Raw genomic sequence first — 23,701 nt, 5'->3', positions numbered from 1 at the left:
CGTCGCTTCAGGGCCTTCACAGACGGTCTCGCTGCACTCTGCCCCCCCTTTTCCCTCCTCTTTTTCTCTCCCTCTTCACGAAGAGTCCCGCGCCAGATGCCGGCAGGTGCGTCCTGCCCCCCCCATCCCCTTCCACTCCCGTTCTCGTGCGCAGACATACACAGACGCGCATGCGAGGGCACCGCATTGTGAGTGAACAGGCCGCGGAGGGCGAGAGAAAGGTGCACGCAGAGGTACGGCGACACAGCCGTGGTCCTCTTCACCTCACACCTCTGCTGACGTCGCAGGCTTTCTTTGAAGGCAAAGACGAGAAGGCTGTCCATCACATACACGATAGGAGGAGGCGTGTTGGCTGTACTCACCAGCTCTCCGCTCCCGCCTCCTCGCACTTCAGTGGTCGCCCCCCGCCGACCTCCTCGGTAGACATGGACACGCGGCAGCTTCCGTCTAGCGAGCATGAAAGCGACGGAGCCACAGTCCCCCTCTCCTCCTGGGCTGAGGCACCTGAGCTGCAGAGCGTGCCACCAGAGCTGTGCCCAGACGGGGTTGCGCTCAGCGCTCGCCACCGCGGCGACGATGAGGGGCACCACCACAAAGCTTCCATCGGCGACTCCGCGGTACTGGAGCACTACCACGTTCTTGAACTGGAAGAGCAGCTGCAGTATTGGCGGCAGCGAGCGTTGCAAGCGGAGGGTCGGGCGCTGCGGCGCGAGCGCGCGCTTCAGGCACGGTGGGAGGCGGAGTTTGCCGCGGCGCAAGCCTCGTCGGAGACGCCCTCGCAGAAGCTCTTCGGTGAGCTGCACCGCCCTCACAAGGAGCTGAACCTGCAGAAGCACACGGCGCGTTGGGAAGGAGAACGGAGGAGCAGCAGCGCATCGACGGGCTCCATCTCCTCCGCTCCGCACTCATCCATCCCCGACCGCGGCGGCCATCATCGCCACTCGCAACCGCCACAGGAAAGGGATCCCCAGCCCCGATCACCTGAAGAGACATGCCGCGGCGGCGGCAATGAAGGCAAAAGTGCGCACGCCCCCCTGAGCCGCCCTGACAGGAATGGCGTGAGGTGCCTGCGCAGCTTTGTCGCTCAGCTGGAAGCCGAGAACGCATCGCTGCTCAAGTCCCTAGCCAAGCTGCAAGACGAGCGCCAGCTGCTGACCCATAGCCAAAGTACTGCTGATGCCGCTGAGGGCGATGCGACGCGCTATGGCCAGTGGCACGTCGCTCTCCAGGCGCACCTCCGAAATATCTGCCGTGCTGCACTTGGGTGTATGTCGCGGAGCAGTGAGCTGCGCGAGTGTCATGCGGCGTTGCGCAGGAAACTCGCTGTCGATGACCACACAGTCAGCAACGCTGACCCCGAAGTGGCGCACCGAGCGCGTGTCATGAAGGACCTCCAGGACGCCTCAAGTGGACGGGTAGCGAACGGTGCGTGGTTGTCGTCACTGGAGCATCGGCTGCTTGTGCTGCATCGCGCACTCAAGCACCTCGACGCGGTGCTTTGCGCTTGTGTGAAAGGCATTGTCCTCGTCGAGCACGGGCTCGAGCACACCTCCCCTGCCGCCCTTTTGCTGTCGCCGTCGCCGTCGCCGCAGTCACGAGACGATCAACACGACGCCGAACTAAAAGAACCCCTCCGTCAGGCTCGCGCCGCCCTTTTTCGGGGACAGCAGCGCCGCACCCCTGCGCGGTCGGCTTTGGACGCTGCCGAGCGCGGCATGCGCGATCGTGCGCAGACGCATCGGAAGAAGGCCTCAGAGCTCGGTATCGAAGCGCGCGCCTCCGCGGAGCAAGCGCTGGAAGAGAACCGCGCCAAGGCGGAGCGCACTCAAGCAGCGCTGCACAGGCAGCGAGAGGCGCAGTGGCGGACGCTCATCTCAGCATTGAGGGACGAGCGCGATGCCTATGCTCAGGAATGCGCTCTTCTGAAGAGTCGGCTTGAGCTCCTTCAGCCTGGCAGCGACGCAACCGCAGCGGAGAGAGCAGGACAACCGCAGGGAGGCGCCAGCAAAACTATGCTAACGAGTCAGTCGCCCGTCAGCACTCGCCAATCTGTGCGGCCGCTGCCAAGGCCCGTGTCGCCAGTGGTGTCGAGGGTTGAAGGAGAAGCGAAGACGACTGCAGTGGCACCCGCGTCGGGTGTGCCGCCAGCGGGCGCCTCCTTATCTGAACTGCGCGTCAGGCAGACTGACGCTGACCTGAATCCGCGCACGGCAAGCGGCCACCCCAGCGGGTGCGCTGGCCCATCATTGGCGCCTCTCAGCCCTAGGCGATCCCTTAGCTACTCGCCCCTTCCAAGTGCCGATAAGGGCTCACGGCATGCACCGGGAACAGGCGCACAGGACACTGCACGAGCGCATGGCGCGTGGCTGGCAAGTGGCCTCCGAACGGCGGGCTCTGGCGCGCCGTGGCTTCCGTCGGTCTTTCCCAGCTCTCCCATCGACGTTGTGCAGCCGTCGGTGCTCGCTGCCCCAGGGGACAGCGGTCCTGCCGAGTCGAACGCGCGGGCACAGCGACGCTACTGCTGCGAGCGGCGCGAGGAAGAGGGGAAGGAGAGCGCGCCTCTCGTCGGCGAAGCTTTTGAGGAGGCTCACTTCACACCCTGGAAGTCATCGTCGTTTCAACCTCGATGCACTCCCTCGCCGTCCGCACGATCAAGAGAGCATACCACGACGGTGTCTGATGATGCAGTCGTCGGCACATCATTGGCGAGGATGAGGGCCTGGGAAGCAAAGTTTAAGGCCGTCCTGCATCATTCGTAAAGGCGAGGTATCAGCGACCTATCGAGCACCTCTCTCCTCTGGTCACTGTGCACCTGTGTGCACCACACGTGGGGAACGGGGGGGAGCTCGAACTGGCGCGCGTGAAGCTTAACTGCGGATTGTGCTCTGGATGCGAGGGGCGCAGGAACCCCCGGCCTACCCCCTCTTCGGCAGTGGTAGCCCTGCGCAACGAGGCACAGCGCGCTTTGTGGCGCTGCAGCGTGCATGGTGGGTATGTGTGCTGCGGCTCGGGGGAGGAAGAAGGGTCCACGTCTCCCCCCTCCTTGCTAGAGGGAGAGCAAGGTCGTTAGTGGTGAAGGGTCGCACTCGCCTCTCTGTGTGTTCGCCTCTGACTGCTCACCGTCTCCTGCTCGTTGAGCCGCCCGTCGGCTTGCCTCATCGCCTCGCGCCCAGGGCGCGGGCGAGGTGTGCTTCGCCTGGAGGCGGAGGCACAGAGGCATGCACGCCGAAACGTATGGACAACTTCCTCTCTCTCTCCCTCCACCTCCACCTCCACCTCCGATGCCACACGTGCGTGTGTATGTATGCTCTCGATGTATCGCTATCGACGAGGAGGACACACGCCACCTCGCAGGAACGTGCACCAACGCGCATAGATGACACGTGCAGAGAACCGCATAGAAAAGGGGGAGCGGATGGAGCAGCGCGCATACGCCTCCCGCCTCTTATCGCAGGCAGACATGGTCGATCTCCTCCGCTCACTAGGACTCTCTTCGGAGACGGAGAGCAGCTCCAGCAGCAGCGCAGGCGGCCACCCTCCTGCCGCCGCTCCCTTCAGGTACCTGGCCGCGTCGAGCGAGGTGGCGCAGTACCAGCACCCCAGCTTCCAGTCACTAGAACTACTCCTGCCTGCCTCCCTGTGGTCCGACTCGTTCGTTCAGGAGCGTGCCCGTTACACTCTGCAGCCGCGCCACCCCTCCTCACTTTCGGCTCCTGCAAATGGCGCCACGTCTGGGCCTTCCTCGTCGCATGCGTGCTGCGGTTCAATGCAAACGTTAGCGGTGACGACCGCTGTCCTGGAAACGCAACGCCGCGCAAGCTCTACAGGCGTTGGCGGCTGCCTGCCCAGCGGTACCCCCGGCAGGTGGTCCCTTATGGCCATCTACCGCAACTTCAAGCGAGCACGTGAGGAGGCCCCCATGTGGGAGAAGGTATTCGAGGGGCCTCGGCGCGTCGGCCTCGTTGACAGCGCAGTGGAGGAGACCTCCGCGTGTCGCCACCGCGCCTTGTCCCCTCCCATCGATTCTTTGGCATCCTCCTCTGCGTCTCTGGTCAACGACGGTAGTGTTACTAAGGGCGATGACCGCCGCGAGGAGGTGACTGTGCCAAGTCACGGGCTGAGCTCGTCGTGTTCCTTCGCTTCCACGGTGTCACGCGCTGAGTCGATCAACCCCGCGGGTGTCTCGGAGGCCGACACGCGGAACGCTAAGGCGCCTGAATGTCAGGTGAGGTCCTCTGCTTCTCCCGTGAGTGTTCGTGCTCCTGCTACCCCGCTCACCGCAGCGCACGCAGAGGCCCTTCGGGTGTTCAAGACCGTTCTCGATCGCGTATCCGCTGTGCATGAGATTTGCTGCCCTCTCTGCTCACCGCCGCGCCCTCCGCGGTGGGGTCTCTGCGGGCAACCGGCGTTGCCTAACAGGCCGGTGCTAGCGCACGGCCCTCACGCACGCACCAACAAGGACGCCCCTATCGATCCCGAGGAATCACAGGTGGCGAACGGCCATGTGCGGAACGCGCACGAGCTCTCTGCGGATGTGGCGACGCTGAACGGGACGGAGGCGTACCGGCAGCATCTGCTGCACCGTGTACGCTCGCTGCTGAGCCATCACGACGACCGCCTTCGCTGCCTGAGCGAGACGAAGCCCACGCGCCTCCATGTAGCTGTGGAGCTCCACCCGCTGGTAGTAGCCTGCGCGCAGCTGGGCGGACTGCCGCTGCTGCGTGCGCTCTCGGTCACGCTGTAGGGCCTGCCTCCATCAGCGCCATCAATGGCAACCCTCCTGCTGCAAAGTGTGAAGAGGGCAGAAGGGGAAGGGGAGCTCAGAGGCATCACCGCCGTCACACCGACACACGCACACAACCTCCGCTTGCCACCACATGTGCCGAAAGAAAGGCACATCAGCGCCATCCTCATTGGTGACTGCGCTCATTAAAGCGCATGGCATACCTTACCGCGCGTTCATCGCACCACGCACGCACGCGGCCCCTCTCCACTCCGCCCCATTCACCTCACCGCACCCCCGTACCCGATGACCTGGCCCGCCTGTTCTCCCGCTTCCTCTAAGCTCACACACGCACACCGCCCCACTGGCCAAACGCTGCCCGAAGCAGCGACGTCTTCTCGTTGCGAATGTGTGTTGGTGGCGCCTGTGTGCCCTACCCCACTCACCCTCATACCCGTCTTAACGCCGCTGGCGCACACACACACACACGCACACGCACACTCCCATCTCTGCTCTTCATTCACCGACTGACGCCTGCATAGCACGCAGGCGTAGTGATTTGCGTGACTGCCACGGCGGCGGTGTCTGGAGAGTGATCACTGCGCCCCCACTCCCCGATAATCATGTCCGACGACGAAGGCCTTGGTGATTTCTTTGGCGGTGTGGACGAGGTGCCGGAGTACCCGCTGCAGACGATCTCCATCAGCCGTCAGGCGCTCGCTGCGGAAGGGACGACGTGCGACCACTTCACCCCTCTCCTTGACCGCTTCGACAACGTGGCATCTGCGGCAACGGCGGCAGAAGATATGGCGGTGCTACGTCAGCGTCTCGTGCACCTTGCGCCGCCGCCGCTGGAGGTGCGCTTCCGTGACAAGCGTCACAGCCTCTGGGGGCACAAGCTCTGGAACGCCGCCAAGTATCTCGTCAAGCGCATGGACGAGCGCCTGATTGACGTGCGTGACAAATGTGTCATCGAACTCGGTGCCGGGCTTGGCGTCCCGACTCTGGTCGCGTACAAGAACGGCGCGCGGTTGTGCGTCGTGACGGACTACCCAGACGCGGAGCTACTTGACGTTCTTGCGCTGAACTTCGAGGCAAACTGCGCCGCTGGCGACATTGACGCTGACGTGAAGTGCGAAATGGAGGCGCGGGCCCGGCAGCATCTCGCCAAGGACGGTGGCGTGGATACCGTTGCGGCTGATCGCCTGCAAGCAGCCATGGATACGCGCTGCTACGTGGAGCCCCTTCTATGGGGAAAGAGGGAGCACATCGATAAAGTAATGCAGTACACAATCGGCGGCGCTGGCTACGATGTTGTCCTCTTGTCCGACATCCTCTTCAACCACTTGTGCAACGATGACCTCGCCGACACGCTGGCCACGCTCCTGGCGAAGAACCGGAGCGCGGCCGGCTACTGCGTCTTCTCCCACCACCGAGCGCACAAGCAGCTGCACGACCTTGAGTTCTTTGACAAGTGCGTGCGCCGCGGGCTGCACTACGAGCAGGTGGATGAGGAGAACTACCCGATGATGTTCCCGGAGGACCGCGGGCCGCAGTCGGTGCGGCAGCCGGTGAAGTGCTACAAGATCACACGTCGCTTCGATGACGCCGGCTGTGGCTTAGACGTCAGCCTGCGCTTCGATGTCGTGCTCCAGGGAACGGGGATGGTGCAGTCGATCGTGTCAGCGGCGTTGGCGCGAAACGGGCTGAAGGTGCTGCACTGCGATGGCGCGGATCACTATGCCGCCGCCATGGTCACCTTCGACTACGCTGGCTTCCTCCAGTACTTGAGCCGCACATCGTCATTGGCCACGTCCTCATTCAGCGTCCCAGACGTCTTCATCAACCACATTGTTGACGATGTGCCGGAGGCGCGCCGCCGCCGCTACCTGTTCGACGTGCTCCCGATGTGCTACATGGCGCGTGGTCCGCTGCTGCGTCAGATTGTCTCCTCCGGCATGGGTCGATCGCTGGAGTGCCAGCACGTTCATCGCTTTCTCTTCCTCCAGCACCCATCAAGCGTAGCCGGGGCTGCGGCGACGACGACTGCGATGGAGGTGCCGCTGACGCGAGCGGGCGTCTTCGACACCACCGCTATAGGCCTCTTTGACAAGCGCCGCATGATGCGTTTTGTGAAGGACGTTGAGGCATCCGTGGTGGAGCAACTCCACGCCAAGGGCGCGAATCCAGGTGACAAACCGTCTGTCGTGAGCCTGTCCCTCACCGAGGAGGCGGCGGCCACCTTCGCCCGCGAGGCGCAGTCGAATCCGCAGATCACCCTAACGGAGCTCTTGCAGCGCAAGTATGACCTCTCCGGCACCGCTCTCGACACTGTCTCACTCATGGGCATGATGAACGTTCTGCCCGCGACAAACGGCGCGAACGCGGCCAGCGGGCAGGCCGCTCCGCCTGTGCCGCCTCTCGTTCAGTCGGTGGACATGGTCCGTAATCTTCTTATCTCCACGGGCGCTTTCGACGGCAAATCCCCCTACCTCGCCACGTCCTATGGTGCGGCGGAGGTGCCGCAGATGATGTGCCGCATCTCCGCGGTCTGGGGTGGTATCTTTCTCCTGCGTCGCAGCCTCCGCGGCGTCGCCATCGACGAGGGGAAGGAGACGCAGTACGCTGTGCTGAGCAACGGACAGTGGGTTCCCGCGAAGGTCATCGTCGCCCCAGCGGAGCTCACCGCGGCGAATCACATGACCTACGGAGTGCAAGACTGGTACGTCGACTTCCTAAAGGAGCAAGAGCAGGGCCGGGCGCCGCTCATGCCGCTTCCGCAGGGGCAGCGCGGTGCTCCCTCGCCCGCCGCGGCAACGGAGCGGACAAGAGGAGGCGACGCGGATGCAGTCGATGAAGCGGCGGCGGCGGCGTCGGCATCCACCGCAGCTGTGGTCCGCTTCAGCCGCGTCGTACTGGCGACCAAGACCGCGTCGCTCTTCTCACTGGCGACACTGCAGGCCGCTGGCGTCATCGAGGTGGATTACGCGCGCGACTACACTGCTGCTGCGCCCCTGATCACGGCCCTCGTGAGGGAGCCACAGACGCAAGCGGTGGTGTGGGTCATGCAGCAATCCTTTGCGTCCGATCAGGCACCGGCGCGCTTCACCGAAAGCGACACCGGCGGCAATACAACGTGTGACTCGTGTGTATTACACTTCACGGCCGACGCGGGCCAGCTGCCGCAGGAGCAGCTACGCGAGTACGTCATGCACTACTACACATCCACCACGCAGGCGGAAAGGCCGTACTGCGTCTGCCGCGACGACATTGTTCTGGCGGCTGTCTTCACCGTGGATAGCCACGAGGTGGCGCAGCGCGGCCTGGTGTCGTGCCCAGTGGAGCTGCCGAGTGAGACGCGCTGGACGCATCCGTTTGGTTGGGAGGAATCCGTGAAGCTGAGAAGCGCCAACGAGAGCGACCGCCAACATCTTCTGCGCCACGGGACGACGGGAGAAGATTCTGCGCCATCGACCTCCGCGCCAGCGCCAGCGTGTTCGGCTGCGGCGCGAGCAGCTGACCTCTGCCGCAGCTCTGAGCATTTCCACCTTGTCGAGGTACCGACGCTGTTACCAAACCTCGTGTACGACGGGCATTACGTGCAGCAGGCCGAGAAAGCATACATGCGCGTGCTCGACGCGCTTGGGCTTCCGGCAGCTGCCACGGCGACATCCGCAGGGGGACCGGAGGGCGACGCAGAAGCAGCGCTGGACTACGCCTTCCTGAAGCCGCTCCCACCTTCGTAGTGTCAGCCTCGAAGCCAGCAAGCACCGGAGGAAGCGCCACATGTGTCTTTTCGCCTGCGTAGCAGGCCGAAATCGATAAGCTCACGCTTGGCCGAGAGCCGCCGTCGCCCCGCTCATCGCTCTCGGCCCCTCCCTCCCTCCTCCTCTGTCTCTCTTCGAGGCTCCCTCCACCAGCGCGTTAAATGTAAGCAGTCACACCTACGCGCTTCCGCGTACGACCTGAGGACTGCACTGCACAACGGAGAACAGAAGCGAAAAGGGGGCGAAGGAAATATATTTTAAGAGCCCACGAAACTGAATGCGACGCGACGAGGGTGGAAAAAAGATTAAGAAATGATCGCACAGAGGCGAAGAGGCATCAGTCACTCGCGCAGCGGCTGTCTTGGGACGTCAGCGATGCGGAGACGCCATCCTAGGCGCGTGGATCGCTCCACCCACCCGGCCCCTCCCCTCCTCATCTCTGTTGCCGCTCTCCCTTACACACACAGAGAGACACACAGGGACGCACAGAGTGAAGAGGAAGCACCAACGGAGTAAGACGGTGGCTTCCCGAGGTGGGGGTGGGGTAGGCGTTGGTGAAGTATAAGCATCACGCCCTGGTTGCCGGACTCGATATGTTTGCAGGTTTCCCCAGAGGCCTCTCTGGATGGGTACGTGTGCGCTTACACATGTGTTCTGTCCACCCCTTCCGCCTCCCTCCCTCCCTCCCTCTTTCTATCCTACGCAGAGATGGTCGCGAGAAGCGACGACCGCGGCAGTAAGCAAGCCAACCAGACGAAGCAAAGGTGAGTGCGGGTGGCTGAGGGGCATCATGATGACAGATCGCGCCCTGGGCGCGCTGTTGCTGGTGTGCAACTCGAGCTTCTTCATCTACTACGTTTTCTGGATCGGCGTGATGCCGTTTGTGGACGAGTCGCACTTCACGCAGGCACTCTTTCTTCCTCGCGAGTACGGCCTGCTCCTCGCGGCGCTCGTGATGACGACAGCCATCGGCCTCGGCATGTTGGTCGGTTCCCTTCACACAATATGGAGGACCGGCTACGTGCCGCCGTCGACAGAGACGACGATGGTGGCCGGTGCAAGTCCACTAGAGCATTCGTCCGCAGCCGCAGCAACGGCCACGCCTCATTCATAGGGTGGCTCCAGAGGGAGTGATCGCAGGCAAGTGCATCACAGCTGAGCGAAGAAGGGGTGAGTGTAGGGGGTGTGTGGATAGGCTTCTTGAAAGAAGAAGAGAGGCAAGACGTCCACACACACACACGCGCACACACACATACACTCGAGACTGGGAGTGAGTGGCGCATGCCTTCGTGTCTGTCCCCGTGTGCCCCCCCTTGGCTCTCCGTCGTTTACTTGACAGCCCTTTTGTGAATAGGTGTACATGACTTGCTCTGTGCTGAATTACGGCGAGCCACCGTCTCAAAGTTTGCCGCGAGGAGAGGAGAGCTCTCCCCTTCCTCCACCACCACACCGTCACACCCCAACGGTGCTGTCCAGAGGGCGGTCGGCTGCGTCGTTTGCGAGGAACGAGCGAAGAGCGCTTCGCAACATCTGTCGGCTTCTCACTCGTGCCGGTGTTGCCACGCAGAGTGCGTGATGGAGGAGGAGGAGGAGGGGGGGCTGAAGGCGGCGCATGCCGACACATCTTGCAGTATCCCTGTCGTCCCTTCCCCGCCACGTTTCTGTGGCATCAGCGCCACCGCCATCCCTCTCGTGCTCGCCCACCCGCTCTGTATTGATCTTCCATGTCATCAGTCACCGCACCTACGTATACACCACAAACGCTGCACCCCGCGTCTACCAGCACTACCGCGTGCCCCTCTCCCACCCACACACACCCTTCTTCCTCTTCCTCCCACAAGCACACACGTACACGTACACGTCGACAGCACGTGCGTACGTCACTGCCGTCAAGAGCCCCTTCTCTGTCACACACATATACACGCACAGCGAACCCACTCGAGGAAAGGAGATCAGACGCTCACGTGAAGGCGTGAATCGAACCACTCCTCCCACCCCATCTCTTTTTTTTGCCACTCATACAGTGGACGTCAGCGAAGGCGTGAACGAATCGCGTGAGAGAGGGGGAGAAAGGGTCGCGACGCCAACGTGTCTGCCTGGCTCTCACCCGAAAACACTCTGCACTTCACCCAAAAAGTGAAAAGGGCGCTGCGAGCGGTGCAAAGGCGACGTCCGCGACCGATACTTTCGCCACGCCTCGCTCAGCCTGCGTCGCCCTTCGGCACCCCTCTTGAGCTCGGCGAGTGTCTTGCACCCCATGTCTCGCGAGCTGGCCACAGTGACGGCGACGTCCTCGTCGCCCGCTCTGGCGGGGCGCCGCCGCGGCGGTGGCGAAGGGCTGCCGGTGGGCAAGCTGCTCGATCCGCTCCGCTGGTACTGCAAGTGGGTGCGGGACAATCCGGAGGGCGCGTCCAGCCTCGAGCAGTTCTCGCGCACCCTTACTATGCTGTGGTCTGACCCAACGAACCTCATCACCTCAGAGGCGTGCTTTTCTCTGTGCAAGCTGCACCGCTTCTCCAACTTCGCCATTATCTCCGCCAGTGGCCGCCGGACAAGCAAGACGGAGCTGCTGTCCTTTGTGTTGCAAGGCGTTCAGGAGGTGGAGTGCCTTATGGAGCTGATCCACCGCAAGTACGCCGGACACCGTCGCACGTGGAACGCGCTGCTGCTGCTGGAGGCTGTCAAGTGCACACTGAAGGCGTGTGTGCACCGTCAGCTGTTCCTCGTGCCGTGGCTATGGGAATCGATGAAGGTGTCGCTGCATCGTGCCCTGCGCCACCTGACCAACCTCACGCCGCGTCGTCGTGTGCGCGGCGGCAGCGGCAGCGGCAACGGCGGTGCCTCATTGGGCTGCGGCGGCAGCGGTGCTGGTAGCTTTGCCGCTTGCGGCGGCGGCGCCGGTGTCGCCGGCAGATATGCCGGCCCTCTCACACAACTGAGCTACAGCTGCAGCAGCACGAGCCTGCGTGGCGAGGTTGTGGGGCCGCACAACACGCGACTCGTCATCCCGCGCGTCGTCTCTGACCGGCGCCACGAGCACCGCCACGTGTACAGGGCGGGCTCCAACAGCGCCGCCGACGACGGAGAGGACCACGTTACCTTCGCGCAGGAGGGGGACGTGGACGCGGAGTTGAATGAGGCAGAGTCTATCAGGTTCACGTGGATTGACGTGCTTGGGATGATGCTGGACATCTACCTTCTTCTGCGTCCTCTCCTCCTCGTAGCGATGGCACGGCACGCATTCCTGGCGCTGCCTGAAGAGACCGCGAACTCGATCGCTGTATTGCCACCGTCTGTGTCGAAGAAGGAGATGGTCGCCGCCGCCGAGGCATCCACTAAGGCTGCAGAGGAGGCGAAGAAAACAGGAACGCCGCTGCAGCTGACGCCAGGGCCCGACCCGCTCGCGGCGCTGCACAAATCGATAGCTGCCGCACCGCAGCAGACTCTCATGGGCAGCTGGCGTGTGTGGGCGTGCGTGGCGGGGTGCGACTGTCTTGTCGCGCTGCTTGCCCGTTTCGTGCGCAGTCACCGTGTGCCGGTGGTGTATATTAAGGACAGCGCCGAGAGCGTCGACGGCAGCATGCTGGAAGCCTTGCTGGAGGGCGGGGAGGCAGTGGTGCTGCAGGGCGATGGCGCTGAAGCGGCAAACGGCTTTACCAGCCGCTCGACAGCGGTGACCGGTGCGACCCACGCGCGCGCCATCAGCCCCGCCATGGAGCTTCCAGTGGTCTCGCGTGATCACATGCGAGTGCAGCAGGCGCTGCGCAATGGCCTCTACAACATCATTCGTGATCCTTTCTTTACCGTGGTGCTGAAACAGCTCCTCTATCACCACTTCATTCGCGGCTTCGTTAACCGCATACCCCTCCTCGGAACGTGCATCTCCTTCCACGTGGCGCACCACCTGTCGATGCAGCACTACAGCTTTCTGTACACACTGGGGAATTAGGCGGGAGATGAGCTGATGGAGAGGAAGGGATGAAGCGGTTGGGAAGGAAAGACCGGCATGGCGCTCCGGCTGCCCTCTACCGCCACCCTCCCCCTCACTCACTCGCTCTTGCCCTGTGTGGCATCACGGCGCGGCCAAAGGGGGTCTTGGTCTTGGCGGCCCCCTGCCTTTTAGTCCCACTTTTACGCACCGCATCAACTCTTCCGCATCATCACCATCGTCGGACTCGCCCTCTGCGACAGAGAGTGGCAATGAGTGAGGGAGGGGGTGGGAGGGTGTGTGCTGCATAGAAGTGTGAGTGCGTGTATGTGTCGTCTAAAGGCTTTTTCATGTCTCGGATTCTTTAATGCACACGTAAGGCACCACGGAAGAAGAGGGAGGAGGAGGGGGGATGGGGGCCAAGAGTGTCCCCAGCAGCGCTGAGCATCCAACCGCTCTACTCCCCGTCCCCTCCCCCTCGCACACACACACTTACACCATCATTGACCTGCACGGCCACGCCCACCGTCACCAGCTTGTTGTTGCGTGTCTATTTTGAACGCGGCGTGACTCCTCTTTGGCCATCGGCCTCTCTCCTAATCATATCAGTCAGCTCCTCTCTCGCCGGGTCAACGAAGGGTAGGCTAGCGAGTGCGGAGGAGGAAGCTGCATGATTCAGTGAGCGTGTGTGTATGTGTGAACCTACGCGCCGCTACCACTTCTCTCCCCCTCCTCACTCCGGCTACTGCTCTTGCTGGAACATGCCAATTCATTCGGGAGGCATTACGCGCGTGTGCGACCAGCCTGTGTGGTGGCGATGCAGCTGCGCCTCACCAGAGCACTATAAAGCTTTACCGGGTGGACTTGCGTCCCCCTCGTCGCCACCAATCCTCTCCATTTCGTCGCCCTCCCCATCCTCGTCTCCCGGTGGCTGACACACACACGCTCAGCAGCTGCTTTTGTCGACCGAAATTTGCCCTCTCTTCCTCTACCATCGGCGCATACACAGTGTGTCGCTCCCTCCCTCCCTTCCCCCCTCCTCCTCCACACGCACACGCAACCTCCAGCACCATCCTCGGCGGTCAACGTTGGAGAAGGCAGCAGACAGGCACCGAATCCAATCCGCACACAGACAGACATCGTTGGAGACCAAAGGTGAAGCGCTAACGTGAGCGTTCGCCTTGGCTTTCGGTGCTTCTGATCCCCTTTTCGTTGTGTCCAGAGCAGAGGCGGTGGGATCGAACTCCCCCCCAACGCCGCCCTCAGCCTACAGGTGACGTTGGACGCCGTCATCTCCGTCCGATACCCGCCCAAAGACGACCGCAAAGTCCCCCCCATCCCTCCATCATGTCAAGCGGGCACGACGCTTCGCCTGAGACGCGCAGCAGCGACAGCGACGCGCTCGCCCGTGCGTCACAGTCATTGCCTCCCACGCCGCCGGCGCAGACGGCATCGTCACCCCCGTACCTCACCCCCTCATCATCGTCGGGAGCCAGAGAGTCACAGCGCGGATCTGTCGGCGGCAACCGCGCGGACAATGAGGGGAGGCCTGACAGTGACTCGTCTAACCCCTTCCCTGCAGGGGCGGAGGAGGATCTGGACGACGATGGGCAGCATAGCAGTGGCGACTACGCCAGCGGCGCGGATGAGTACGGCCACGGGAGCAAGAGCAACTCAGGTAGTGCGCGAGGTACCTCGGGTGAGTCGTTGGATGCCCCGCTGATGGTCCCCGATTGGCTTCCGAGCCTGCCGTCATCGTCATCACCGTCGCTGGCATCAGCGTCGGCGTCGCAGCGCATGGACGAGGAAGACGTCAGCCAGCGCGACTCCTCTCTTGATTCGGTCTCAGAGGACAGTAATCCAGGCGAGAACGTGGTGGCCGACGCGGCAAGGCGGCACGGGTGCGTGGGCGACGCGGACGGCAGCCACGCTGTGGACAACGAGCAGGCGACGACCGACGGCTCTTCAAGCGCACCCACTGTCGTCCCCTCGCAGCACGAATGCCTCCGCGCTGGCGAGGATGTGCCGCCCGTGGCGGACGCATCTGGAGAGCCGGAGGTGGTGCACGACTGTTGCGAAGCGGTGGAAAGCGACGCTGCTGACAGCCCAGCCGATAGCGAAGCGGTGCGGCGGCAAGGCGTTTGCGTCGAAGCTGGCGACGTCTCTGACGAAGAAGCGGCGGCCCGCGCCGCCTCGATCACGTCCGAAATGGTTGCGAGCAGTGTCTGGGCATCCGAGGAGCGCGCCAGCGCCGCCCTGCAGCTATTCAGCACCTCCCTGCACTCGAAACTGGTGGAGGAGCTCATCGACGATGCGGCCCTGGCAGTAGAGCGCACGCTGCAGGACACCGTGCGGGAGCATGAGTCACGCGCGCGCTCCCTGATGGCGCAGAACCGCCTACTCGATCGCCAGCTTGCCGGTCAGGCGAAACAAATGCAGTCGATGCGGAGGGACCTCGAAGACTCGGTGCTGCGCGACTTGCAGCGCGTGCTGCGCGTGGATCTGCGGCAGATCTTTCGCTCGGCTACGGTGGACAGCTTCGATCGCAAAGAGACCTCCGCAGAGGCCACAACGCCACCGTCACCCTTGTCATCGCGGCGTCCGTCGTCGGTCGACGAGCACCGCTTCAGCGGGGAAGAGGACTCGGGTGACGGTGCAGCGTCGTCTGTGGAAGAGCTCGTCGCCGCGTACCTCAACCAGCGCGGTACCCTCGAGCTGCTTCGTATGGAGCGCGCGCAGTGGCAGAAGAGTATGGCGGCCTTGCGAGGCAAGCTACTCGCCGCCACGCGTGAAGCCGTGCAGCTGCGGCAGGAGGTAGAACGGCTTCAGACGACAACAGTGGATCTGGCGGAGCACCGCACCCTTGTGCAGGCGAGAAAGGAGGCAGAGCACCAATGTGCTCTCATGCGGCTGCAGCTCGCCAAGTACATGGAGGAGGTGGAAATGATGGAGGCGCTTGTGGAGCGGCGTGAGCTTACACAGTCGCAGCCGCACGGCCTCGCAGAGGGCAGCGCAGAAGAAGGGCCTTCGGCAACAGGCACCGCGGCAGAAGCGGCAGCGGTGGTCGAGGATCGGCTTCGAAAGGGGCCGCAGTGGGACATGGCGTTACGTGAGCTCGAGGAGCAGGCCGCCGTTGCAGCCAACAGTCGCCAGCTGCGTGAGCAGCTCGCCAGCGCCGAGGCGCAGCTTCACTCTCTGCTGAAGGAGCGAGACGCGAGCGTCGCCTACGCGGCGGAGCTGAAGAACGAAGGGGCCCTGCTGCGGGCAGACCTGCAGTCTATGGTCTACCGCAACAGCGTCCTGTCCCAGCAGGTGGCGTCTCTGCTGGTCAAGGTCGAGCGCGCGTGCCGCGCCAACCGGCAGCTGCAAGCCATGCAGACCGTATCGCCCGGGCTGCAGCGGAAGACGCAGCCGAACGAGTTGGGCGCAGAGAAAGGAACGAGGTCTTGGAGTACATCCGCGACGTCGCGGTCATCGTCCTCGACCTTCCCGGGCCCGTCCAACGCGCCGCGGTTGGCTTTGCCGTCGCAGGCGGCGCGGCGCAACGCGTGGCTGAGCGCGATGTGGCCCTCGTCGCCTTCCAACGCCGCCAACGAGGCGTCGGAGAACCGGCTCGATACAGCGCCCCTCAACGGCCCGCAGAAACATCGGCGGCCTCCGTCATCGACCCTCGCATCCACGGGCGCTTCACAGATGTCCTCGTCAATGGAAGTGGAGGAAGGTGTGCAACAGCGGCTAAGCACCTACGCCGCTTCACACCTGGCGGCACCTCAGCTGAGCAGCAGCATGCCCCTTCAGCCTACGCGTCGACAGCGGCACATCTCACTGCGCCAGCTAGGCAGCGCCACACTTGAGGTCGAGCACGTGTGGTGTCCTCGTCTGCCAGCCAGCCATCATCTCAGCGGGTGTGCGCTTGGGCATCCGGCGGCGTTTTCAGCCGTCGATGTAGCGCGCGGGACGGTGACGCGTCAGGTGGGTTCGGAGGAGGTGACAGTGCCGCTCGCCGGAGCAGGGGGTGATGTGGAAGTGTGTACACTAGCGACCGCGGCGTCACCATCGACGCCACACGTGCACAGTATCGACGATGTGAGTCGCGACCCGAACCTGCTGCGTCTCCTGGACACGCTGAATGAGGGGGAGAGCCTCGATCGATTCAGCATCAACTCCGTCTCTGAGCTTCTTTTGCGCAACCAGGAACTCGTGAAGCAGCTGTACGAAGCAACTCAGCGTGCGGAAGCGGCGGAGCGGCAGCTGCAGCAGCATCGAGGGGCTCCCTCTGCTCCCCAGTGGGACGAAAAGGGCCCAGCGTGTGGAGCCACAGCTGGCTCTGCTGGAGACCCCCCAACCGCGCGACCAAGCAGTGGCACCGGTGTCATGCTCGATGGGGTGCCGGCAACGCTCACCTCCACAACCGCGGCACTGTTGCTGGAAGAGGATGCGTTGCCCTCGCGCAAGCGTGCTCGCGAGGGTGGTGAGGGCGATGGGGCTCGGGAGGCAGGGGACGTCGAGGGCGGCCTCCATGTTAGCGGCGGCCAAAGCGAGAATCAAGCCCAACAGCTGCAGGCCACTGACGGTGCGAGAGCTGCCTCCGCTGCAGCATCGGCGACGGCGTCGTGGCTCACCAAGGATGCTAGCGACGCGGTCGCCAGCATGATTGATGCGATGGTGCGCCGGCGTGACGTGCGGCTCACCTCCGTTGACACCGAGGTGTCGAGAGCGCTGCTCAAGGCGCTGGCGGCTCAGCGCGCCACAGACAACGCGGTGCAGCAGGCGCGCGCAGATGGCGGCGGCATCGTCGACATTGACGTGGCCGCTGATGCCGCGACGGAGGCGCTCACGTCTTCCGCGAACACCTCCTCGAGAGCCATAGCCGCGTGTCTCAGCAGCCTCTTGCACCTTTGCGTCCGGCAGTCCGCCGCGCTGGCGGAGGTTGCACTGACGGCTGCAGATCAGCATCGAGACATGCAGGCAACCGTCAAGAGTACATGGACAGAGGTGCAGCAGACGCTTCTCGCGGCGTTGCAGACCTCGCACGCGGCGCTCACCTCATCCGACTCGGCGCCGCATGACGATGCCACCACCGGCGCGCCGTGGCTGTCGCGTCAGCGAGTCCTGCAAGAGGGCGATGCAATGAACACCAGTAGTGGTTCCGTGGGCAGTGTAGTCGTCGCCGCCGAAGGACACTCGCGAAGAGACGGCCTCTATGAGTTCCGCTCTGAGGAGCAGGTCGCTCTCCTCCAGCAGCTCCGCGCGCTGCTGCACACGGCCGCGAGGAAGGACGAAACCCTTCTGCATGTCTATCAGGCCGCGCAGGCACGCAGAGAGTTGCGACAGCACCAGGAGGAGGAGCGCTTGGCGCGTCTGCTGCTGAAGCTGGAGCGTAAGCGGCGCCTCATCAAGTCCTTGCAGCTGCGACACGCAAGCATGAGCTTGGTGGCGGCTGTCGGTGCCGATCCCAGCGCTGGTGGGCTCAGCCACCCCTCCCCGCTCGACTACGAAAGCTCACAGGGCAACGCGGGGATCGGCTTCCGTCTTTCCCCAAAGCCTGGCTCGCCTGTCCGTCGGACGCCGCCGATGCCTCCTATGGCGTTGCCCGCAGCCAGCACAATTAACGCTGACGACGAGCGCCGCGGCGATGATGGCTGCGACCGGGCCAGTAGCGCAGAGAGTGGCAGCAACCGCCCCCAGCGCAGCCACCGCCATCGACACTGCCAAGACGACGATGACGGTGACAGCGACGACGAGATGGACGACGAGGTGTTGAAGCTGGACATCTTCCGCGAGCTCCAGCAGCACCTTGCCCTGAGCCAAGCAAGCCATCGGGCCGCGCAGGAGGAACTCGACGCGGAGAAGGCGAAGCACGCGGCGCTGCTGGAGCGCATGTGGCTTCTGGAGGCGGCCCGCGACGACGCTGCAGCCGCGGCCGCGCGGCATGAGAAGCGTATGGGCGAAATGCTCACCCGAGAGGAGTACCAGGCGGCGGTGGCCGAGCTGGAAGGGGCCACTGCGGCCCTCGCGGAGCGGGAGACGGCGCTGCGCGACGCTAAGGCAATGCACCTTGCGCTACAGGAGCAGGTGGAGGACCTAAAGCAGCAGTTGGAGACACAGCAACGAGAGACGCAGCGTCAGCATAGCACGCTAGAGGATGCGATGCGCAAGCGGGAGCAGCGCCTGCTCACCGAGGAGTCCCGTTGCAGGCAGCTGCAAGAGCAACTAAGGGATCTGAAACAGTACGCGGCCGGCCTTGAGGAATCTATCGCCCTCGCGCGGAGAGAGGTGAGCCATCAGCTCGAGCAGCTTCGCCATAAGGACTCCACGATCGAGGAGCTCAAGGCGCAGATGTTGATGCGCGACGATGTGCAGCAGCTGCTCTGCCGGCTCTACCCCGACGACAGCGTGCTACACGCGAATGTGCAGCTGATACATCGCTTGTCTGAGACGACGGCGCGCCTGCAATCAGAGCTGACAGAGATGCGGCAGGACCTCGCTCACATCCGCGAAGAGCTGCAGCAGCGCGAGTCCAGCGTACGGGAAGCGGTGCAAGATCGTCAGGCGGCAGAGGTGCGCCTGCAGGACGCGCTCACACGACTCGCGGCGCTACAAGAGGCCGACAGCGGCGGTGATGCGGAGCAGCGCGGCCCAGAAGAGGTGGCGGATGCCGCGGCCCGCATGGCGGCGCTCTTTAACGTCGACGAGGCCCCTCTCGCCGCTCTGCGTCAGCGGGTGCGCTACCTCAACGCACGCGTCGAAGCGCAGGCGAAGGACATCGCCGTCCTGCACGCCGCTGAGTCTTCATGGAAGCGGCGTGAGACAGATTTGCGCAAGCAGCTGGAGGTACTGAGCACGGACCCGGTGAGTCTGACAGCGCGCCGGTACGGCCTCTCTTCCTGCTTAAGCTTCGAGGAACAGCTGGCCGAGATGCAGGCCCGACAGAGCGCCCTTCAAAGCTCGATAGCGCAGCTCCAGGCGGAGAAGGACGCGCTCGCTGTCACAGCTCAGGAGCAGGCGAAAGCCGCAGATGCGGCACAGGCGGTGCTGGAGCGTACGACGGCGCAGCTAACATCTACAGCGGAGGAGTGCGCGGCGCAGAGTTCGATGATTACAAGTCTAGAAAGCGAACGGGATGAGGAGAAGTCGAAGCGGCTCAGCCTGGAGCGGCAACACGCGCAGGTGGTGTCAGAACTGGCAGACACAAAGCGCGACCTCAGCGCTGTGCAAGAGTCCTTGACGGCTTCTGTGGCGCAGCGGGACCACTTCTGGACCGACAACAACCTTCTCATCAGCAAGGTAGAGGAGCTGGAAAAGGCGCTGCTGCAGTGCGACGCGGAGAAGCTAGCTGCCAGGGAGGCTCTGGCGCAAGGGCTGTCGGCATCAACGTCGCGGCGGCGTCGCGGCGGCGGTGGCGACAGTAGCGCCGCCGATCGCTATCGAGGACAGACATCCCTGACGCAGGACCTCAGTCTGTCCTCGCTGTCAGCTCGACCTTCGTGAGAGCACGTACAGCTCAGCGTATTGGGTAGTCAAGAAGCTGAAGACGAGGATCTCTACACACACACACCTCTTTGTTATGCTGATGATGGGTGATGCTGTTCGCGCTTCTGTGCGTTCTGGGAATGGACTGTGTGTGTGTCTGTAAGCTCTATCCGCATGATCTGGCGGCGATGGCGTCGCGTATTGTACGGGTGGGAGCGCGCTTTACGGGCGACTGTGACCCTCTCTGAGACATATACACACCTAATGAATGTATGAGCAGCACAAGACAAGGGCACCGCGGCACTGCGTGGAAAGTCAAAACTTATGCTGTGCGTCAAGTTTACACACATATATATATATATTCATGTATATGTGTGTGACAGGGAGGCGTCATGGGTGTACCTCGGGCGATGGAGGCCGCGCTGATCTGATGCGAAGCTGCGTCCTCGTCGCTGCTGCGGGCCACCCCTTACCACACGGGGATGGGGAGGGGGGCGCCTGACGGCCAAGGTGTCTGAGCTCGTCGTCGATGGATAACGATGAGAAGAGGAGGAGGAGGTGTGTGCAGGACTAGATCCGTCGCCATCTCCCGGTGACTCGTGTCTCCTGTCTCGGCTTCGCCGCACTGCCATTGAAGATGGCTCTCTGGTTGTCCGATCGCTCTCACTCGGCCGCTGCTTTCTGTGCTCCTCTGCATTTCTGTCTTCCATAAAAACGTCTTTAGATCTATGCGCGTGTGTGTTGGGCGGCTGTCAGTGTGCCCCAGTGAGGAAATCGCCTCTGCAGCTGTTCACGTCTGAGGTGCGGGGAGGGGGAGCCTCAGTGCCAGACGCCCACGTACCGTCGCCTCTGCGACTCGCCCTACTCAACCCCTCCTTGAGGCCAGCCGCTGCCACATCCACCCGACGCAAGGAGCATCACGGCCCCGCTCCCTCTCTGTTCCTCCAATTTGTAAGTGTGTTACTTCCACTGGCACTGGCACTGGCACAAACATACACGCATCGGAGTATATGAGTGCAGACATGGTCGTCTCCGCAGCATCCTCACCGTCCGCACCGGCGCGCCCCTCACGAATGCCGATTCGCGCCACTGCTTCCGCCAACGCCTTCATCACCAGTGTCGGACTGCACCCAATAGAGCCCATATACGTTGTCGGCCTCAGCTCCGGCGAGGTATGCCTCTACACCGCTTGGACAGACGCGCTCTCGTGGTTCGTAGAGATGGATGCGGCACGGCAGGCTCAGCTTCGGCTGGGCACCGCCGCCGACGTCACAGTCCCCAGCAGCGGCAGTCGCAAGGCGAATGGCGGCGGCGCTGGAATACCGTCCGTGGCGCTTGCCCCACCCGAGTACCCTGACAAGGTGCTTTGTTTCAGCACCTCGAGTGTCGGCTGCTCCATCCTGCATTGCGGCTTCCTGCGCGGTCGTGAGGAGGATCTTGAACGCGAGGTGGTGCAGCGGCTGCAGCCATCTTTGTCATCGTCGTCGTCAGTTGCGCGTCACCTGCTCTACGCTATCACAAGCGCGAACGAGGTCTACGTGGCGGACGTGAAATCAGAGGTCATCCTCCTGCACTGGGCCGGTGGTGGCTCCGTCAGCGGCAGCGGTCGCGCGTCCTCCGCCTCTTCCATCTCACCTCTGAATTCGCAGTTCATCGTCACTCAAGCGGAGGCGTACGGGGCGCTCATGTTCCTGACAGTGGCGCGCCGCTGCGCCGTGAAGGCCGTCACGGAGCAGGTAGCGAGGCGGGACTGCCCCGTTCTCTGTGCTGGTGGTGGGCCGGAGCGAAACATGTACCAACGCTGCAACGAGCCCGCTGTCTACGTGCTCCATTTCGGTTACACAAATCCGCTGGCGGCGCCGACTTCCAAGGGACTCATCGCCGGCGGTGGCGCATACTTGATCAAGGCTGCGCCAATGGGTAAGCCGCATTACAGCGGCAAGGCATCGTCGGCGATGAGTGCCGCTGCAGGGGCTCTAAGCATTCGCGCCCATCCCTTTGCACCGCTGCTGCTACTGCTACTAAACCAGTCGGAGGTGCAGGTGTACGCCATCGACGGCGACGGTGGAAAGGTCACCCCGAAAAGGGCTCGACTGATCTTCGCCGCCGCAGCCCCCTCCAGCAGCAGCAGCAGCGGCGGTGGCGGTGGCGGTGGCAGCTTCTCCGCACCATCTCCGGCGCCGTTCCCCCCAGCGGAAGTCGAGCAGCAGCAGCAGCAGGCCGTACTCGATGCCCAATTTGTTCCCTCCGCCGCTGTTCTGGTGCCGTTCCACGGCGCAGGCAACTCGTCCTGGTCATCGTCCTCCGCACGCAAGTGGATCTGCCGCAATGTACAAGTTCTTCTCGTGACTCCAACGCGGCTGCGCCTCCTGTGCACACGGGCCGCCGCCACGGCGGCGAGTGTGAGCAGCACGGACGATGGTGAGGTCATAGCGGTGGACCGCGCCTTCTACACCGCTCCGCTGACCGCTGCAGTGACACCCTCGGCAACACGACCAGCGCCACCCGTCACATTTATTCGTGCGTGGACGTGGCTGGGGTCTCCTGACAGCATCTTTGCTCTACAGAGCGACCGGGTGCTCGTGGAGTTGTCGTGTAACGACTTTATCTCGGCTAGCATGGACGTGCCATCAGTGCGTAGTCGCCGCCTCCTGCCGCCGCGCACGGTGGCGCGACTAGCCAGCGACACCTCTGGAGAGGTCGCTGACGGTGTCGTTGGCTTGGAAAACTGGTGGCTCGCCCCTCCGGCACCGCCGTTAGTCCACTCAGGTACTTCTGCCACAGCCGCTGATCGTGTTGATGTTGCGGGGCTGCCATGCGTGCAGTGGCCAGATGTGCTGCCGTTGTGGGGACGCAGCGCCGTGCTGAGCGGCGTCTTTGCCCCTCGCCTGCCGACCAGCCTCAGTGAAGAACCGCACACGCTCGTCTTCTCTCGCCTCACAGGGCTCGCTCGACCTCTGCCTATTCGAGGCAGCCCCACTGCGGATGGAGAAGAAGCGCTCGATGAGGACGGCACCAGCGCAGGCAACGACGTCGTTCATGTCTCATTAATGGCAGACACCGACACCATCAGCAGTGGCTGCATCTGCGTGCGTCTGTGCCTGACCCCGCAACCGTCGCTCACCAGCTCATCCGCCGCTACCCTACCAGGCATGCTGCCGCCTCGGGCGCAGGAAACTGTGAACGTGAGTGTTGCTCGACTCATGTGTGAATTCGCCTCGCCGGCACTGTGTCGGCTCGAGCACGGCTTCTATTTCGTCGGCAGCCGTTCCGAGAGCGCCTACGCGGACTACCCGTTCCTCATCGCCGGACTTCTCTACCTCGATAGCGTCGTTGAAGAAGCAGACGGCGAATGCGACGCGCGGCCGGCGCACCTGCGCGCTGCCATGGTATGCCTGCCCGCTGATAGCCATGCCCTGCGTCGGTTGTATGAACTAGGGCGCCGAAGCGCCGATAGCAACGGGCTTGACGGCATCGCAGACGTCACCGTCACCCCAAGCAGTGAGCTCAAGCACGCCCTCCTGCGAACGGTGCGTCAGACGCAGATCGAGCCATTGCCCATACCCCATTTCGACTTCGAGATCTGTGGCTCGTCGTCTACGGCGCTCCCGAAGCAGCTGCTAAGCTGTGCCTTCCAGCTGAGCAACGATGGTGTGGCCCCGTGTGTGTGGGGCCTGTGGGCACCGCTCACAGAAGTGCCCTCGAGGTCATCATCGGAGTCTGAGACGGCGGCGCCACCGCCCCAACAGCAGCCGGTACAGCTTGTCATGCAAACTTACTACGTTGCGGCGGACACACAGCGGCTGCGCT

The 23,701-nt window shown here is 63.4% G+C and overlaps 5 protein-coding genes across 5 annotated transcripts; all 5 read left to right on the top strand.

The window, feature by feature from the left end:
• Positions 1-3,460: 3,460 nt before the first annotated feature.
• Positions 3,461-4,744, top strand: LSCM1_06925 (uncharacterized protein; the record flags this gene model as incomplete). Its single annotated transcript, XM_067324325.1, has 1 exon — positions 3,461-4,744. One exon carries the CDS (start codon positions 3,461-3,463, stop codon positions 4,742-4,744), a length of 1,284 nt encoding a protein of 427 aa, XP_067179996.1.
• Positions 4,745-5,346: 602 nt separating this feature from the next.
• On the top strand, positions 5,347-8,469 carry LSCM1_06924 (uncharacterized protein; the record flags this gene model as incomplete). The annotated part of the gene is made up of 1 exon (XM_067324324.1): positions 5,347-8,469. One exon carries the CDS (start codon positions 5,347-5,349, stop codon positions 8,467-8,469), a length of 3,123 nt encoding a protein of 1,040 aa, XP_067179995.1.
• An 811-nt stretch (positions 8,470-9,280) lies between these two features.
• Positions 9,281-9,604, top strand: LSCM1_06923 (uncharacterized protein; the record flags this gene model as incomplete). The annotated part of the gene is made up of 1 exon (XM_067324323.1): positions 9,281-9,604. One exon carries the CDS (start codon positions 9,281-9,283, stop codon positions 9,602-9,604), a length of 324 nt encoding a protein of 107 aa, XP_067179994.1.
• A 1,143-nt stretch (positions 9,605-10,747) lies between these two features.
• On the top strand, positions 10,748-12,439 carry LSCM1_06922 (uncharacterized protein; the record flags this gene model as incomplete). The annotated part of the gene is made up of 1 exon (XM_067324322.1): positions 10,748-12,439. The coding sequence occupies one exon, from the start codon at positions 10,748-10,750 to the stop codon at positions 12,437-12,439; it is 1,692 nt and encodes a 563-aa protein (XP_067179993.1).
• Positions 12,440-13,765: 1,326 nt separating this feature from the next.
• Positions 13,766-19,909, top strand: LSCM1_06921 (uncharacterized protein; the record flags this gene model as incomplete). Its single annotated transcript, XM_067324321.1, has 1 exon — positions 13,766-19,909. The coding sequence occupies one exon, from the start codon at positions 13,766-13,768 to the stop codon at positions 19,907-19,909; it is 6,144 nt and encodes a 2,047-aa protein (XP_067179992.1).
• Positions 19,910-23,701: the final 3,792 nt, after the last annotated feature.

The sequence above is a fragment of the Leishmania martiniquensis genome, chromosome 15 (genome assembly GCF_017916325.1).
Source record: "Leishmania martiniquensis isolate LSCM1 chromosome 15, whole genome shotgun sequence".
In the NCBI taxonomy this organism is placed as follows: domain Eukaryota; phylum Euglenozoa; class Kinetoplastea; order Trypanosomatida; family Trypanosomatidae; genus Leishmania; species Leishmania martiniquensis.
This window is presented reverse-complemented; position numbering and strand designations above follow the sequence as displayed.